Source organism: Aspergillus heteromorphus, assembly GCF_003184545.1.
Source record: "Aspergillus heteromorphus CBS 117.55 chromosome Unknown BO70scaffold_5, whole genome shotgun sequence".
NCBI lineage: Eukaryota > Fungi > Ascomycota > Eurotiomycetes > Eurotiales > Aspergillaceae > Aspergillus > Aspergillus heteromorphus.
Genome location: NW_020290410.1, coordinates 1,278,119 through 1,293,865, shown reverse-complemented (window position 1 = coordinate 1,293,865; position 15,747 = coordinate 1,278,119). Strand labels below are relative to the sequence as shown.

At 53.6% G+C, this 15,747-nt stretch overlaps 9 protein-coding genes across 9 annotated transcripts; 6 read left to right on the top strand and 3 right to left on the bottom strand.

Moving 5' to 3' along the window:
* The first annotated feature begins 35 nt into the window (after positions 1-35).
* Positions 36-1,106, top strand: wetA (developmental regulatory protein WetA). The gene has a single exon (XM_025542678.1). It carries the CDS (start codon positions 42-44, stop codon positions 1,011-1,013), a length of 972 nt encoding a protein of 323 aa, XP_025402088.1. The 5' UTR covers positions 36-41; the 3' UTR covers positions 1,014-1,106.
* Positions 1,107-1,615: 509 nt separating this feature from the next.
* BO70DRAFT_332116 (pisatin demethylase) lies at positions 1,616-3,713 on the bottom strand (the record flags this gene model as incomplete). The annotated part of the gene is made up of 3 exons (XM_025540903.1): positions 1,616-2,210; positions 2,311-3,375; positions 3,435-3,713. 3 exons carry the CDS (start codon positions 3,711-3,713, stop codon positions 2,091-2,093), a joined length of 1,464 nt encoding a protein of 487 aa, XP_025402087.1. The 3' UTR covers positions 1,616-2,090.
* Positions 3,714-5,704: 1,991 nt separating this feature from the next.
* BO70DRAFT_184596 (uncharacterized protein) lies at positions 5,705-7,218 on the top strand. Its single transcript, XM_025538458.1, has one exon. The coding sequence runs from the start codon at positions 5,838-5,840 to the stop codon at positions 7,083-7,085; it is 1,248 nt and encodes a 415-aa protein (XP_025402086.1). The 5' UTR covers positions 5,705-5,837; the 3' UTR covers positions 7,086-7,218.
* Positions 7,219-7,985: 767 nt separating this feature from the next.
* BO70DRAFT_286762 (uncharacterized protein) lies at positions 7,986-9,422 on the top strand (the record flags this gene model as incomplete). The annotated part of the gene is made up of 1 exon (XM_025539212.1): positions 7,986-9,422. The coding sequence occupies one exon, from the start codon at positions 7,986-7,988 to the stop codon at positions 9,420-9,422; it is 1,437 nt and encodes a 478-aa protein (XP_025402085.1).
* A 449-nt stretch (positions 9,423-9,871) lies between these two features.
* BO70DRAFT_394246 (uncharacterized protein) lies at positions 9,872-10,593 on the top strand (the record flags this gene model as incomplete). The annotated part of the gene is made up of 3 exons (XM_025546444.1): positions 9,872-10,089; positions 10,155-10,282; positions 10,367-10,593. The coding sequence occupies 3 exons, from the start codon at positions 9,872-9,874 to the stop codon at positions 10,591-10,593; spliced, it is 573 nt and encodes a 190-aa protein (XP_025402084.1).
* Positions 10,594-10,904: 311 nt separating this feature from the next.
* On the bottom strand, positions 10,905-11,591 carry BO70DRAFT_359999 (uncharacterized protein). Its single transcript, XM_025542677.1, has 4 exons — positions 11,472-11,591; positions 11,329-11,390; positions 11,160-11,231; positions 10,905-11,077 (listed from the first exon to the last, which is right to left on the bottom strand). The coding sequence occupies exons 1-4, from the start codon at positions 11,475-11,477 to the stop codon at positions 10,993-10,995; spliced, it is 225 nt and encodes a 74-aa protein (XP_025402083.1). The 5' UTR covers positions 11,478-11,591; the 3' UTR covers positions 10,905-10,992.
* A 199-nt stretch (positions 11,592-11,790) lies between these two features.
* Positions 11,791-12,924, bottom strand: BO70DRAFT_332112 (uncharacterized protein). The gene is made up of 3 exons (XM_025540902.1): positions 12,782-12,924; positions 12,605-12,721; positions 11,791-12,538 (listed from the first exon to the last, which is right to left on the bottom strand). The coding sequence occupies exons 1-3, from the start codon at positions 12,852-12,854 to the stop codon at positions 12,186-12,188; spliced, it is 543 nt and encodes a 180-aa protein (XP_025402082.1). The 5' UTR covers positions 12,855-12,924; the 3' UTR covers positions 11,791-12,185.
* On the top strand, positions 12,678-13,473 carry BO70DRAFT_184565 (uncharacterized protein). The gene has a single exon (XM_025538457.1). It carries the CDS (start codon positions 12,963-12,965, stop codon positions 13,386-13,388), a length of 426 nt encoding a protein of 141 aa, XP_025402081.1. The 5' UTR covers positions 12,678-12,962; the 3' UTR covers positions 13,389-13,473.
* BO70DRAFT_359997 (calponin homology domain protein) lies at positions 13,451-15,703 on the top strand. The gene is made up of 2 exons (XM_025542676.1): positions 13,451-13,725; positions 13,820-15,703. The coding sequence occupies exons 1-2, from the start codon at positions 13,559-13,561 to the stop codon at positions 15,522-15,524; spliced, it is 1,872 nt and encodes a 623-aa protein (XP_025402080.1). The 5' UTR covers positions 13,451-13,558; the 3' UTR covers positions 15,525-15,703.
* The last annotated feature ends 44 nt before the right edge of the window (positions 15,704-15,747 follow it).

Genomic DNA, 15,747 nt, shown 5'->3' with positions numbered 1-15,747 from the left:
ACACCGCCGCACACCTGAGTCGCGCAGAGCCGCCACCGGACATGACTCCTCACTATGACTCGGGCATCTTCAACCAGTCCCCCGCCATCTCCATGCCTTCACCATCAGCAAACGCCATGGCCCGGCAGCAGCAGAGATATTTAAGTCAATCGAACAACTCCACACTGACAACCTCGAGCCCCCCGTCGACTGACGACATCTTCCCCTCCCCGCATTCCTCCGACCCTCAGTCCATGTCCTCGTGGCATTCCGATTCCCTCGGATCGACGGGGCTTCCATACACCCCTGACATTCACGGCCACGACGCCCAGGCCTGGTGGTCTCCAATGACATCTCGCGTTGCCCAGCGGCAGCCTTCCTACCAGCAGATGGTGACATCACCAGCTGCGCAAAGACCCGTGCAGAACCCCGCAAGCCAAAACGACATGCTGCAAGGGGGCCTGATGATCCAACTTGACCCCTCATCCTTCGATCTCTCCGGCACAAACCCATCCTTCGCCTCGTGTGGCATGCCTTCGGCCCCCAACGGCCACGAAACCCGCCCTTACAGCCACAACACCACGGCATCCGTGGACTCATCCTCCTTCATGACCCCCCAAGTTCCTCCCATGCAATCCCGATCACCATCACTATCACCGGGGACCAGCGGCTCCCCCAGAAGCGGATCGACCATGCACAACGGCAACGGCGTACGGTCTTCTCCCCCACGTCGAGGCTATGGCCGGAAGCTATCCTCCAACTCGATGACCGCCCCCAAGCCAGTTAAGGGACTTAGCGGCTCCTCGGGGAGTCCAAAGGGGAACAACAAATCCGTCACCGTATCATTTGTGAACTTCACCGCACACGACAGCCAGAAGATCCTTGGCGGCGTTGCCCCCAGCGGTAGCTCCAAGACCAAGGCCCGGCGAGAGCAAGAGGCTCGCGACCGACGACGCAAGCTCAGCGAAGCGGCCCTACTGGCCGTGCGAAGGGCAGGAGGAGATGTTGAGGCCCTTGAGGCCATCCTGTGCTAGACACATGCCTGTACCATCTCATCTATATATACCTAATTGTCTTTTCGTTGCTCTGTTTTTCTTCTTCATCTTTTTTTTTTTTTTTGCTGCAACTAGCCCGTCGGTGTTTCGTTATACCATTTGATTTCTGGACTCGGTGTTTTTTTTTTTTTTATTTTTTTTTATTGCTGTTTCCTTTTAAGCAGGATGGGACTTGCTTGGCGCTGGATCTCAAAAGCATTAGATTCGCGGGCATATGGTCATATAATATATACTAATCAGTATAATATACTATTTCACCCTACTGTCTATTAGCCAAACCTAGTAATCTTAACAATAGGCTCTCTGATCAAGGTGTCAAACTGATTCAAATACCACATCTAACCTGATTTGATGATTATCCGAGCGTTCAACACAACAAACTCCCTTGTTAACATTTCAAGTTCCTGCTGCTGTTCCATGAAGAGCTTATTAATCCGGATTCTAGATCCTCGACAACAACGATCTAGCAGCCGCTTGGCATCTCGGCTCAACCTTCTGATTGTGCTCTAATCCGCAACTCTGCAAGATAGTGCCACTTCGGGGGTAGTGGCGTACTACGTTGCATATCAGGGCCCAGGGGTATGAAGACCAAACGAAATATGCATCACGGTCCCCTCTTTTATTTATTTATTTTTTACATTCTTTGCCTGCAGACAGACACTCTCTTCCTCCCTCCGAGACTTCGATATATCTCCATTTGACTTGACTTGACACCTAGTGGAGAACACGGTGGATAGACAACGAGGGAGCTTCTACGGATTCCCAATAAGTCTGCTCCACGGGTATTTCCCAACCATCGAGGCGAATAGTATTGGAATGCGCTTTTGCGTAGGATAGGAGAGAGGAAATCACGGCGCTGGCTGTGGCTCGGATTAGATTGGATTGTCTATGAGGACTTGGAGTGGATGATTCAGGGTGGAGGTGAAGAGACGTGATGTAGAGTCTTTTCTTCATTGAGTCTTCTAGAAAGTGTGTTAACCATTCATTCAATGATGGATGATGGTCCAAGCAGCTTACAAGCGGCAGGGACATAATTTCATGTTGGCTGCGGGGTCGTTATGCCTTCGCAACATCTATAGACTGCCTGCGCTTGACCGAAATATAGTACGATTGAGGGTGTCGCAAGAATGTCCGGGTGTTCCAAACAAGCCGGGCGTGTGGGTCGACCGCGGAGACCTGTAGAAGAGTCATGAGTGAGCCATCCGTATTTTTCGTTCCATTATTTTGACAAAATCTGACAAAAAGAATAAATGAAAAGAGAATAAAAAGAACTTACCTCAAAACGCATCAACAGGGTTGCAATTATCTTCCTCAGCTGCGCGTTTGCGAAATGCTGGCCGATGCAAGTGTGCTTTCCCATTCCGAAGGCCATGATAGAGCGCTCCATGAGATTATGCTTCTCTTCAGATGCCTCGATCCATCGCTCTGGTCGAAATACGGTGACATCGGAGCCAAACACCTCGTCATGGTTTATTATCCCTTGAAGGCAGCCAACCGTTGTTCCGGCTGGGATATGGGTCCCGCCCATTTCCATTCCGCCATCGGGAGTGACGCGGTCAAGATTGAACTGAACTGGGGAAGATAATCGAAGGGTTTCCTTGACAATTGCGTTAAGGTATGGTAGTTTCGAGAGCTCCTTGATGCTTGGTGGATAGGACAGCTCATGTCCCTTGATTTCTTGCTCGATGTTGCTAAGGATATTTTGGTTCTTGAGAATCTCGGACAGTCCGTATGTGACGGTAAATGCAGTGATATCGGACCCCCCGATGATCGTGCTGAGTGTCATCCCAAGTACCCGCTCGGGAGAGATCATATCAGGCCGTTCCTGTCCTGCTTCGATATAGACATTGAGCAGATCAGTCTTCTCCGGATCGGGTTTCTCCAGCCGTGAGTTCAGACACTCACGTCCCAGACGGACGACCTTCCAGTTCAGACCAACCATGTAGCCTAACGCCCAGGATAGCCAGCTCATGATGGTCGGAATCGCGTGCACTCGTGCCCAAGTTAGAGTGATAACTTTCGTGATATACAAAGACCCGTCTACGTCAGTAGCGTGTTCCATGAAGCCGGGTTTGGCCGAGAAGGCAATGTCGTTCATCATATCGGCAAAGTAGTAGACAAACCACTCGGCCATATCGAAACTGCCACGCTCCTCAACGTGGCCGATGAATTCAAGAGTACACTGGTCCATCTTCGACTCAAAACCCATAACTGAAACAGGGGTAAAGGTCTTGCTGACCATCCTCTTCGTAGTTGTATGTTCATTTTCGTCAAGGATGGCTTCCAACCCGCTGACACTCCTACCCTTATACCAGGTGACCATGGTTTTGAATACGCTTCCCTGCATGTCACCTGGATTAGCCTCTCACGACTCATGTAGAGTTTCCCCTGTACACATACCTTTTTCAAGACAGGATTGGTCTGGTAGACTTTCCTTGCGTTCTCCACGCCTCCCACACAGAGACTATTCGGACCATTGCGGATGAAAGGCCCGTGCTTCTTGTGCCATTCGGACATGACTTCCACATAGTCCCCCTTCCAGTGGCGGTATACCTTCCACCAATCCGTATACCGAGCAATAGCGGGTCCTGGGAAAGCTGCAAGTTTTCGCTCAGCTTTGATGAAATATAGCAGAAACAATATCCCCAGGGATAAGACCACAGATTGTGTTGAGACCATGATCGCTTGATATATGGATTTGGAGACTATTGGATTTCAACGGGGCTGATGTTCATCTCCCTTATATACCGCCTGTCTGTATTATCATATGGGATCAGCATCAAGAGGGGCATGACAGATACAAAGGTATGTGGGAGTTGATAATTACAGAATATACATGCTCTTGAAAGATTCAATGTAGATGTTGACCTCGTTACTGGCCCCATCGCTTGACGGTTATGGGATTTGGTAAAGAATCCGGACGCATACTTTTGTGTGGAGCTCTCAATCCTGCCCGGACATGACCGGAGATCCGCTGGGATAGTTTCGCATTTGTCATTGGCCTTCATGCCTCATGGGCAAGAGCATGATACCACTGGGGTCGTAACAAGTATACTTGAACACCGACCATTCCCGAGTGGCTGAAAGGTAAAGAAAGTGAACCCCCCAGCTAAGACGTTTGGGGAAAGGCTTGAGGCTTGGAAGGCCAGTTTAAGGCACATGCAGTATGCCTAGACAACTAACTTAGTACCGAGATTGGACGGCTAATCTAGCGCTTCTTCCTGCAGAACGCAGGTTCCATCTCGAGATACAAGCGCCCTGCAGGATGCTGTCAGTAGACCGCTGCGGCACAAGGCCGAATCTGACCGTTAGTGTCGAAACTTTCCAGTAACCTGGGCATTAGAGAACATGGCAAATTGGTTCTGGCATCCCAGTGGCATGGTGCCCAGATCGCCTATACATATTTCTCACTTATCATGGTAGACACTATTTGGGGTTTCAGTCCCAGCTCCGAAGGGGTATAACAACAGTCTATAGTCAACAGTGTACCCTGCTTAGACTATAGGAACCATAAAGGCGAAGTTTCCGACCACTCGAGGAACCCGGCGGGCGTGGGTGGTTGTCGTCTCGAGGTCTACACCGTAGTATGGGGCTACGATGCGGAGCGGGGCCCCTCGACCATCTCCCCCCCCCCCCCCGCTATGTATATATCCGACTTGAGATGGTGGACCAAATGGGGACGCGAAGGATGGAGGGTGGCTCGCAGGCAGAACGTGCAGTCATACACATGGGGGCCATAACATGGACAAGGGCAAAATAGGCAGTTGTTGCGACTCGATCTGCAGTCTGTGACGCGCATTGCGGTGTTTCCAGATGGCAATCCCCCATACATGACTACCATGAGATAGTATATGGTTCTTGGATGCTCGCTCGCTGAGACAGAAGATGATGACGAGGATGATGGCGGGATGGGGAAGAAGAAGGGGAGGAAGAAGAGAAAAAGAAAAAGAGAAAGAGAAAGAAAAAGAAGTCGCGACGCGTCAGGACGTGTCAGGTGATCGCCACCGGTAAAATCCCTTCCTTCCTCTTTCGTTCTTCCTTCTTCCTTCTTCCTTCTTCCCACATACGGATCAGCACACGGTCAACCATCGAACCAAGTGCCACAGAATATCAAATCAAGGGGCTGTGAACCCTCCGCGGACATAGCCAGATGATCACTTAAACGTCGCTTGCACTGCTTGAGAGTGGGCCGGCTGAACTGCCGGCCATCGTCTGGATACCAACCCAACTAAACAGGTCTAGATAGATGTCTAGCCGGTGGACTCCAGGGCTCCATCCAACAACCCCTTGTCACCTTGTCACTTGTCAGATCTGAATCAGCGGATTGATCAGGACTGTACCCGAGACCCACTCAAACTGAGTGATCCATGGCATCTGCACTATGCCTCATTCAACGTCCGTGTGGGGCATCAATCATGGAAGCGAGCCTCAAGTGATGAAGATTCTTCCGGTCGTACAAAAAAAGGGACTACGGTACTTGATATCACGCTTGATGACGAGGCTTTTCGATCCTGCCGTTTTTGGCCTCCTTTACTAGTCACAGACGGGTATCCTACGTGTATCACATCAGCCCTTGACTGCGTGCGCCCTTCAGCGTTCAGCCGTTCTCGGATTGCAAGTCGTCAAGGACAATTAGCATCGCAGGAAGGTCTAGTCAACCCTCAATGATGGAAACAGGATCTCACTCGACTGTCTGTCTACCTGTATATAAGCCGCTTCTACCCCCTAGAAACCGGAACGGATACGAATCATATAACATATCCCACACACCCTCTTCAACAATATCCACCCATAAACTACACAATGGTCCTGGTCCCCCAAACAGACCTCTACTCCTTCTTTTCCGAGGAACGCTTCTCGTGCCTGGACTATCTCGACGACTCGGAGCTTGATCCAGCCAGTCGCGCCCACATCAGCGAGCAAGTGTGCGATCTCCTGGGCCTATTTTTCCAAGTAACAAAATGCACCTACCTCCCATTCGAGAAAGACACCCATCTCCGACAGCAGCTCTGGGGATGGGCAGAGAAGGAACTGACCCACGCGACCTCGTATGACATGGGCAGCCTGCAGCCCGTCCTCGAGGCCGCCGCCTCGTTCACCGAGTCCTGCTACCCGCTGGCCTCCAACGAGATGCGCCTCTCCATGTCCCAAGGGACTGCCTTCATAGTGTCCCTGGACAGCTACCTCATCCACCCCACGGTAAAACAAAACCTAGCCCAATCCCAGTGCCGTCTCTCCGCCGGCCTCAAGCCCCTCGACGACTTCTCCTCCTCCTACTCCGCCTTCACCAAAGAAGTCGCCGACCTCTACGGCTCCCTGGACCCACTCATCGGCACACTCTCCGCCAGCGGCTGGGGCCAGCACGTCGAGGGCTGGTGTCTGGAGGAGCAGATCCAGCTCGCATACAGCCACACGCAATGCGAAGCCGAGTCCGAGTCCCAGTCCCAGTCCCAGTCCCAGTCCGAATCCACATCCAAATCCAGGCCCGCCCCTCAGAGTCAGAGTCAGAGTATGAAAATCTGCCACGTGGAAGACTTCCCCTTCTACCTGCGCTCCATAACTGGCGTCCCCATCCCCTACATCACGGGGATCTTCAAGCCGACCAGGGGGTTGGAAGTCCCCTACACGCTGTGGATGTCCTGTCTCCCCGCGCTGAAGGTCTTCGCGTGCCTCTCGAACGACCTGTTCTCGTACCCGAAGGAGTTGCTGGACTGCGAGAAGTTCAACTTCATCAATATCCAGACGAAGACAAAGCAGGATGCCGGCTTCAAGTCCCAGTTTGTGGAGGATAGGCCGTGGACGGTGCGGGACACGCTGTACGAGACTGCGAACCGGGCCGTGCAGTGCGTGCGGGCCATCGATGAGGCGTTTGGGGCCAGACGACCCGCTGGTTCCTCCTCGGGGGCGAGGAGTGTGGATTATGAGTTTCAGCTGGCGGCTACGCTGTGGTCGTTGTTCAAGCAGGGGTATATCTCTTGGCATATTAGATGTCCGCGGTATCGGCTTGATACTCTCAGATCGAGGTTTGAGGGTTCGCTGCAGGTCAATTGATGGATTGATTGATTGATTGATTGTTTTCTGTTCTGCTCTCTTGGGAGGGGTTCCCCCATTCCCTCAAATATACGGCTATGCTCTTGATGTCCTGATACCTAGACTTGAATTTTAAATCATGTTACGCATTTTTGGCCTTTTTTACCCCAAATTAGCCAGGTATCTGTTGTTAGTTTGTAATGGTAAAAAAAAATCAAATCTTTCAAGTTGACTGCTAGTGTGACACTGAGATCCACAATCTTGAAAAGAGAAACATAACTATCCCCGACAAGAAATCAACGATCATGCTAGAAGAAAGTGAGTTACGAAAATCAGGACGCCTAGTAATGTCATCCCAGGTAATGAAACCTGTCCGAAAAATAATTCACCTGATCCTATATCGCCACTGACTCAGCTCCACACGACGGTTCGACTATCACTGGTACTTATGTCTTTTATTAGGGCACCCAACGTCTTACAGCTCGTCAAGAGAGCCGTTTTAGTAGTAGTAGTAGCGTTAAGTTACCGCAGGATCAGATCCTGGATGTGGAGTCCCTCTCATGGCCATCTAAGACAGGGAATTGGGACATTGTTCGTGGCGCTATGCTACGATGGCACTATAGCTACAGAATCCTGCCACCTCTGCAGCAGTATTTTCGTGGTCAGAAGATAGTCCTGACGGCCTGGGTGTAATGCGTGTAATGCTGACAAGGTGTCAGCTTCATCCACCGTCGCTAGCAATCTCAATGGTACCCTAACCAGCCATCCAGAGGGACTCGTCCTAGCCCAACTTCTGTCTGCCAACATATAAGCCCCACAATGTTACAGCCCCATTGCATTCCAACAACAGTCTAGATTTCCATCCCCAACAATCCATTCCATGATACTATCCAGAGAGACAAGGAATAGCTCTCAGCCGAAATGACCGTCTCTTCCGAAGAAACCCCTTACATGCTGTCGCCCCTGGACCACACCATCCCCAAGATCTACGTTGCCTTTTTCCTATCCTTCCCTCTGGAAACCCCGGAAGATGGTCTGCGATCGCTCAAGAAAGGGATCACCAAGCTCATCCAACGTCTTCCGGTTCTGGCAGGGGACACAATTCTGCGCGCAAGTGCCCATGGCCACAAAAACGTTCAGTTCGTACAGAAACCAAACGAAGAGACGGCTGCCATCCCCATGCTGCAAGTCAGACACCATTCGAAACTCTCTCTCCACGAGATATCAGCCCAGAAGGTCAAGAGTGGCGTGGAGAGCCTGCGGTTGGCTGACGCGTGTACGCCCCTGCCGGATTTTATCAGTCCCCTGGAAAGACGACCCATCTTGCGATTTGCCGCCAATGTCATGACAGATGGGATCCTTCTGGCAATGAGCATCAATCATTCCTTTTTCGATGGAGGCGGGGCGGGGGCTATCATGGAAGCCCTGGCAGAGTGCTGTCGAACGTCGGACTCTGACCTGAGCTTGCCGATCTTCAACCTGTCCGATCAGGCCTCACGAGGGAAATTGTCGTCTCTCGGTACTACTACGGGGGTAGAGGCTGCTGATATGGACCACTCCAAACAGTACAATGCCACGGGGACGATCCCTTGCCTGTCTTCGGGCGAGTGGTCAGGCATGATGGAATCCTTCGCCACATCCCTGACGAGCTGTCGCCTTGAGCTGTCAGCCAGCAAACTGGAAAGGTTGAAAACTGTCTGCAACCAGATTCTTGCCCTCGCCTCATGCCCAGATTGGCCACTGTATGTGTCCAGTAACGATGTCCTTTCCGCGCTGATCTCCATCTGTCGGAACAAATGCCACGATGCCCACGGTGGCAAGGAAAGCGAGCTCACTACCATTGTCAATATGCGGCGTCGAGTAGACCCGCCCTGCCCCGATCACTACCTGGGGAACATGATCACGGCGGTTCATGCCCCGATCCCATCATCCGAGCCAGAATTGCCCGTCGACCTCTCTCGATTCGACGACCTTGGACTTGGACGCGAGGACCTGCTCCGGATCACCGCCGCCGCGGCTCGAATCCGACAGAGCATTTTGGTAGTCGACGATCGACATGTACGGAGTCTGATGGGCTATTTGCCGAAGATGCACGACTGGAATGCAATCAATATGAGATCATCCGATCTTTCGATCTCCAGTTGGAGGGACTGGAAGGTGTACGGGTTCGATTTTGGGCGACATCTGGGAGCCATCTCGCATTTCCAGATGCATTTCGGGTTGAACGGCGGCTTGACGGTCGTCATGCCGGCGGGTGGGAAGATCGGGGCGGATTGGGACATCCAACTCATGATCAAGTCCACCGATTGGCCTTCGTTGCAGAGTAGCCATCTGTTTCAATGGGCATTCGGGGCCTGAGCTACCTGATCATATTATATAACTTGTCCGTATGTAGTAGATATATCGTGACCTATACTAGATATTTCCGGAAGTGCTGAAAAATAGGCCTTTCGAGGTATAAACTAGTCTTACTATTACATCTTCTATCTATATAGAGATTATACAAGGCATAGTATACTAAGAAAATATGGACCAACTAAACCCCACCCATTGCCCATCCCATTCCCAACAATACAGTCATTAGTCTTACGGAGTGCTAGATATCTGATAGACTAATTTGATAAATCCGACACTTGATAGATACTTCATGTAAATGATCACATCCACATCCAACTGCGCGCCTCCACGGCTCGCGGTCGAGACTCAGATACAGTCCCTCAAAGACAACCACCCGCGAGTGAGCCGTGATAGCCGTGGCTGGATCGGGCATGGCTGCCAACTGGGCGCGAGAGAAGTGATAGCCGTCCATGGGGATGCAGGCCGCAATGTCTCTGTTGGCCAGTTGGTTCGCTCGTGCCGTCACCGTGGCCCGCAGCAGTGAGGAATCAGGGCTTGACTCGGCCTTGCGGGCCGCCATCCGCCAGACTCAAGACATCTCCGGTGGAGATGAGCAAGGAAAAGGAAAATCTGGTCCGATTCGGGAGATGGCCGTCGTGTGGACTGGGGGAATCCGGAGAATGCTGCGGTATATATATATAATTACGAGTCATTCCTGGGATGCCATATTGTTATACTACTAAGTATCTACAGTGGGCGACCAACCATGCCAGATCTCCCGCCCAGCCCTAACGGGACCCACGAGGAGATCCCTCACGCCTCGCCCCGAACTCGCTCCCTCTGGAAAGCCAGCTTCTGTGTGGTGGGACTGTGTCTCTTCTGTTAGTCTGATCACTGATTATCATTCATTCGCCTACTCTACACCAGCACCGTCGTGGGAAGGGCTACTACTAAACAGCAGCCAGCGTCGGCGAACAGATACGACGGCTCCCTTCTCAACAGCCTGCAGGCCCTGGATCCGTGGATGGCATTCATGCAGCATCCGGCCGGCGCGTGGCTGGGGTTCATCAACGCCATCTACTGGGCTGGGTCGGGACGTTCTTCGGCTCGTTGCTGTCGGCGCAGCTCACCAGTCGATACGGACGCAAGATGGGCATCGCAGTGGGCCTTCCCCCGCGGGCTCTTGCATTGAGCTCATGGCCCGGCTGCTGGAATTCATCGAGGGCAAAGCCCAACTTCTGCGCCCGGATCTCTGTGATGCATGACATGAGTGTCTATAATGCTGACGCGACTGAATCCCCCCCGGCAACGCAGAAATATTATTTGTACAGAATATGTACCCATGCAATGCATCCTCTGTCAAACGGACTGGGACGACCAGCTACAGCTACACCCAATCTTTGTTACCGAGGGAGTGGTGAAGCGTGCCCGTCCCGAATCGCACCTAGGGCTCTCCATGACTTCCGAGCCGGCCGAACTAGTATTACTCTGCAACTCTTTTGCCTGCGGAATGGCGCCATTCATTCATGAAATGTGATAAACCCATGTAGATAAATATACAAAATCGCGATCCTACGACACCGCAAACCACCTAGTTGTCACCCTCTCCCTCGACTCGATCGATGATCACGCCTTCAATGGCCTCCAATTTCCGAATGGCGTCCTCGCTGACGGGACTAGATTTGCCACCGGTCGATTAGCAAAATGTTCCGTTCCAGCGCTATACTGTAGTCACCAGCAGCAGCCTATCGAACTTACGGAGGATTGCCGAGAGGAGGGTCCCGGATAGCGACCGGCCAGTCTTCTTGGCCCGTATCCTTTTGGATGATTCTGGAGAGCAATCGCCACGGTTCAGTCTGGCTATCGAGAAAAGAGAAAATGAAAAGCAAGATGGATGGATGACCCTGGATCAAGGCCGTGGACTTACTCCCGTACCCGCACGTCCAGCTTGTCGAATGTCAAGGCATCGTTGTAGGTATACCGGATTTGCTGCAGCGGGACGGCGTAGAGGTGAGTAAACATACATCTTCCGATGGCGAATGAACCCTGGTTGGCAGGTCGGGCACTTACTGGCATGATGGACAACGCGTTGGATGTTGGCGGCTGAGTATTTTGGTTCGTGGCAAGGGTTGGAACGGATTCTGTGACTAAGTACTTCGGTGATAGGACGTGGTATGTGCAATGTAGAAGTAAAAGACAGAATGAAGGAGGGTTGGTGTGCCTCTTATAGTAGAAGTTGGTTTGCCGGGATGAAAGCATGACTGACTGATGGAGCCATTCCCCAGCAATAATACCAACTACGTCACAGCCTTACTTAATCTCCACAAACAAGGAGCAGCTCATTGTGGGGGGCGGGTTACAATGTGGAGAAACTTGGCCAGTCCTGGGTATTAGTTGCAAGATATCATGGCTTTGTACCTTGTTTCGAGTTTGATTCCGAGTGGTAGCGGAGTGAAGATATCATACATGCATCGAGAATACAAATCTATCCATAGATGGGTAGGTAATATACAGGGGTATTTTCTGAGCGGACTAGGTGGCCTGTTGGGTCCTGTTGAGCCAGGTCTCGCCATCAGATTTTGCCATTGAAGCTTGCTGCCTCTTCATTCAGACCTGTTCCGTATTTCAGGGACATACGGCAGTTTGATGAGACGCCCCGGATCACGACCATGTTACCAGATCTGATACTGTTCCGTGACAAGCCACAAGGCCATCAATGGCAGTTGACAGCAAATCTCTTCGGACCAGGGCAATCGTATGAACCATAGAAGTTCACCAAACACCTTACTTCTTCGAAGACGGGGGCGACCACGACTGAGGCTGCCAATTCTCACTCGGACCACCCGCACGGGCCTTCGCCCAAGGATCTTCTTTCGGTGGCGCTGCCTTCTTCGGGGCTTGTTGCTCAGGCACCTTGTTCTGCGTTTCCGGAGAGCTCAGCGTAGCGCCACTGGTATTCGTCGTCGGGAGGGGCCTTTGTGTATTGGGCATGTCGAGATAGGACGGTTTACTCGCCCAGCGGGCATCGGCTAGACGCGCCAGTTCCTTGATCTGAATCTGGCGGATGATGTCCTGTTGCTGTTCTTCGAGAGTGGGGGCTTCTGCGCGGACGTATCGGAGCCATTGGTGCCATTGTGCTAAGTCGCAAAGAGGTGTCAGTCTGTGTATGATCCCGGTCGGATTTCTTCCACGGGGGGACTCACGACTGACTTGCACATCGCTAAAGTGGGTTTTGGGGTCGCATTTGACGATGCGCCGGTAGCGACCGGCGTTCAGATGGTCTTTGAATTCCCAGAAGGTGTTCCCGGAGAGGTCGGTACCTGGGTGAGTTTAGTGTGAATTGAATGCGCTGAGCGGGTGGAATTGGAGATCGGACATACCGACGAGGAAGGAACTTCGCCACGGAAGGCGCAGACTTTTCCACTTAAACCAGAGACTGTTCACCGGACTCATTGGGCCCTGAGTGATGAGGGTGGAATTGGGGAAGTCGGACGGAGATTGAGCCGGGCGTGTAGGAGGGTGGCCGAAGGAAGGAAGAAAACGCGAAGCGAATAATAGTTAATGCGAATCAGGCGGATGATGATTCGGCAGAGGGAGACAATCTGCCGCGGCACGTCATCGGCGGAGGCGGAGGCGGAGGGTATTCTTGCCGTGTATTGCCCGTACGGTAAGGTTGGACCCGAGGCAAGGCGGCCAGGCAGTCAGGCAGCCAGGCAGCCAGGCCAGCGGCAGGCAGGCGTATTAATTCTTTCTCCTTCGGCGATGATGGAAGATTCCATCCGGGCTTCCATCATCCATTCCACTCCCGCATTCCTTCCCTTCCTCGCCGTCGCCTGTCTCGACGCTGTTTATCTTCTTCTACCATCACCGGCTGGAGATCTGTGCGATTCAACAACTCAATATCTTGTCTGCAAGCGGACACTTCTGTTCTTTGCTCGAGTCCGTCGTCCCGGACCCTTTGTACTCCGGATCTCGATCCCCTCCTGAACCCCTGTCTGTGACGTACCCGTTCGTCCCACCCGCAGCCACAGCCACTATAAACAGCGAAACCCCCCCCCCCCCCCCCTATTCCTCTCGCTCACTCGCCCCCATTCTGCTTTTCGCATCGGTCTGCTGCATGCCACAAGCATTCTGATTTCGACGGTTTGAACTTCCCGATGGCTTCCGTCACCTCCCTGGACAAGGACTTGCGCAATCTGCGCCTGTCCCGCTATACCCCGCAGGCAGCCGCGGAGGTCCGCGACTGGATCGAAGAGGCGCTTCAGGATAGACTAAAGGCTGGAGATTTACTGGACGCTTTGAAAGATGGTGTCGCACTCTGCCGGTAAGACAATCCGCACATTCCCTGACCCCAAGCCAGCCATCGCAGAGCCTTGAGCCATCAGTGATTGGGCAGCAACTAACTAATGACGTCGCAGGCTGGTCAACCTAGCCGTCTCCCCCGGTGTCAAGTACAAGCAGTCATCCATGCCATTCGTACAGATGGAGAACATCTCTCACTTCCTGCGCGCTTGTCAAACGCAGCCTCTTAGCCTGCCCCCTCACGATGTCTTCCTCACCGTCGATCTCTACGAAGCGAAGGATCCCGCGCAGGTCCTGCAGTGCATCACGTCCTTCAGCAGACGCGCCAATGCCCTGCAGCCTAGCAAGTTCCCTCGTGCACTTGGCCCGCAGAGCAAAGGAACTACGCTGAGCCCGCACGCGACCGGGTCCAGCCAGGGACCCTACACCCCCACGAAGTCTAGTGCCTCCGGACACTCGAGTCCGGCTCGGTCTCCCAACCCCGTGAGCAGCTGGAGCAAGAAATCGGACCAGTTTGCCACGGCTCCTGCTTGGAACATCCACCAGTATGGCTACATGGGTGGTGCCAGTCAGGGAAACCAGGGCGTCGCCTTCGGCGCTCGTCGGCAGATTACCACCGCTGCCCCGCATGTTCCCAGCCTGGCCGAAAAGGAAAAGCGAAGACGGGAGGAAGACGAACGCCAGCTTCTGGAAAAGCAGGAAGCGGAGCGCCGGCGTCAGCTAGAGCGTGAAGCGGACGAGGAGCGCGCGCGCGTCGAAGAGGAACGCCGCTGGCAGGAGGAGACGGCGCGTGCAAGGGAGCAAGAGCGCCTCGGTGTGGAGGAGGAGAGGAAGCGCTGGGAAGACCAACAGCGCAAGTGGGACGAGGAGGAGCAGCAGCGTGTGCGGGAGGAGAAGGAGGTGGAGGATCGGCTCGAACGGGAACGGCTGCAACGACGGGAGGCCACCGACAGTCGTCTCAATGGCCAGTTCCTCAGCCAATACCAAGCCAGTGTGGCAGGAGCTACTAGCCCTGCAGCCGAAAACCAGGAAAGACAGCGCGTCCGACAACTCGAGCGGGAGCTGGAGCGGGCCAAGGAGCGCGAGCGCCAGTACGAACGCGAACGCCAGGATGGCGGCGAAAAGGAGGCCGCCACGCCGGAAGCTCGCAGCCCCCGCGCGCTCCCTGTTCCTGTCAAAGCAAGCTATAACCTCTCATCACTGGAGCAGGAACGCCGCCTGCTGCGCCAAGAATGGCAAAACCACCATACCGAGGATCCGGCCGAAGCGAGCAGCCCTCCACCCATGCCTGCACGACCTCTTCCCGAGCCCGTGGAAGACAAGCCACCCATGCCCCCTCGTCCTCTGCCCGAGCCTGCGGAAGTGCCGCCCCCCATGCCGCCCCGCCATCTCCCAGACCAGCCGCAGGAGAGCCGTGTGGATCGTTTCCTCGCCACGAACCGTCCCCCTGTTGCCGCGAAGCCCGCCACCCACCGTCCCCAAGACTTCACAACGACATCGGAGGTTGACGCCGAGAACAGCCGCCGCATCGCTGCCCAGGAGAAGACCAAAGCCGGCGGATGGGCCTCCAAGTCCCTGCTCGAGCGGGAGATGGAGCGCGAACGGGAGCGTCAACGCGAGTGGGAGGAGAACCAGAAGCAAACCGAACAGGTTGCTGCCCAGGGCATGCGCGACGGGTCTCTCGGCACAGGCCCGGGCCAGGGAGCGTGGGACGTCCACCAGTACGGCTTCCTCGGAGGCGATAGCCAGAACCGCGGCGGTCCCGGTCTGGGCGTTGGCGGCGCCAGACGCCAGATCATTGGCCCGCGGCCCCCTCCGTAAATGGCTGTGCATGTACCTACCAGGACATAGAGCTTCAGACTGAAGTCGCTTTATACCCACCCTTCCCCCTGCGCTTTCTTACTCAGTATGCAATCCGATACTTCAATCCCCCCTTGCCCTTGTAAATAGGTAGTCCAACAATGGCAGAATTAGATTTCAATAGAATTGCACTTCACAACCTGGGTATCTGTAACAATCGATGACGGACGGTAGAGTAGCTAAA

What these genes read in the sequence shown, in the direction of transcription:
- BO70DRAFT_184596 (XM_025538458.1), top strand. Translation starts at nt 5,838, where the DNA reads ATGGTCCTGGTCCCCCAAACAGACCTCTACTCCTTCTTTTCCGAGGAA.
- wetA (XM_025542678.1), top strand. Translation starts at nt 42, where the DNA reads ATGACTCCTCACTATGACTCGGGCATCTTCAACCAGTCCCCCGCCATC.
- BO70DRAFT_184565 (XM_025538457.1), top strand. Translation starts at nt 12,963, where the DNA reads ATGCGAATCAGGCGGATGATGATTCGGCAGAGGGAGACAATCTGCCGC.
- BO70DRAFT_332112 (XM_025540902.1), bottom strand. Translation starts at nt 12,854, where the DNA reads ATGAGTCCGGTGAACAGTCTCTGGTTTAAGTGGAAAAGTCTGCGCCTT. An exon ending in GCGAAGTTCCTTCCTCGTCG is followed by an intron (nt 12,722 to 12,781) that starts GTATGTCCGATC and finishes AAACTCACCCAG; the next exon opens with GTACCGACCTCTCCGGGAAC. An exon ending in TAGCGATGTGCAAGTCAGTC is followed by an intron (nt 12,539 to 12,604) that starts GTGAGTCCCCCC and finishes TTTGCGACTTAG; the next exon opens with CACAATGGCACCAATGGCTC.
- BO70DRAFT_359999 (XM_025542677.1), bottom strand. An exon ending in CTGGACGTGCGGGTACGGGA is followed by an intron (nt 11,232 to 11,328) that starts GTAAGTCCACGG and finishes ATTGCTCTCCAG; the next exon opens with AATCATCCAAAAGGATACGG. An exon ending in CCTCCTCTCGGCAATCCTCC is followed by an intron (nt 11,078 to 11,159) that starts GTAAGTTCGATA and finishes TGGCAAATCTAG; the next exon opens with TCCCGTCAGCGAGGACGCCA.
- BO70DRAFT_359997 (XM_025542676.1), top strand. Translation starts at nt 13,559, where the DNA reads ATGGCTTCCGTCACCTCCCTGGACAAGGACTTGCGCAATCTGCGCCTG. An exon ending in GATGGTGTCGCACTCTGCCG is followed by an intron (nt 13,726 to 13,819) that starts GTAAGACAATCC and finishes ATGACGTCGCAG; the next exon opens with GCTGGTCAACCTAGCCGTCT.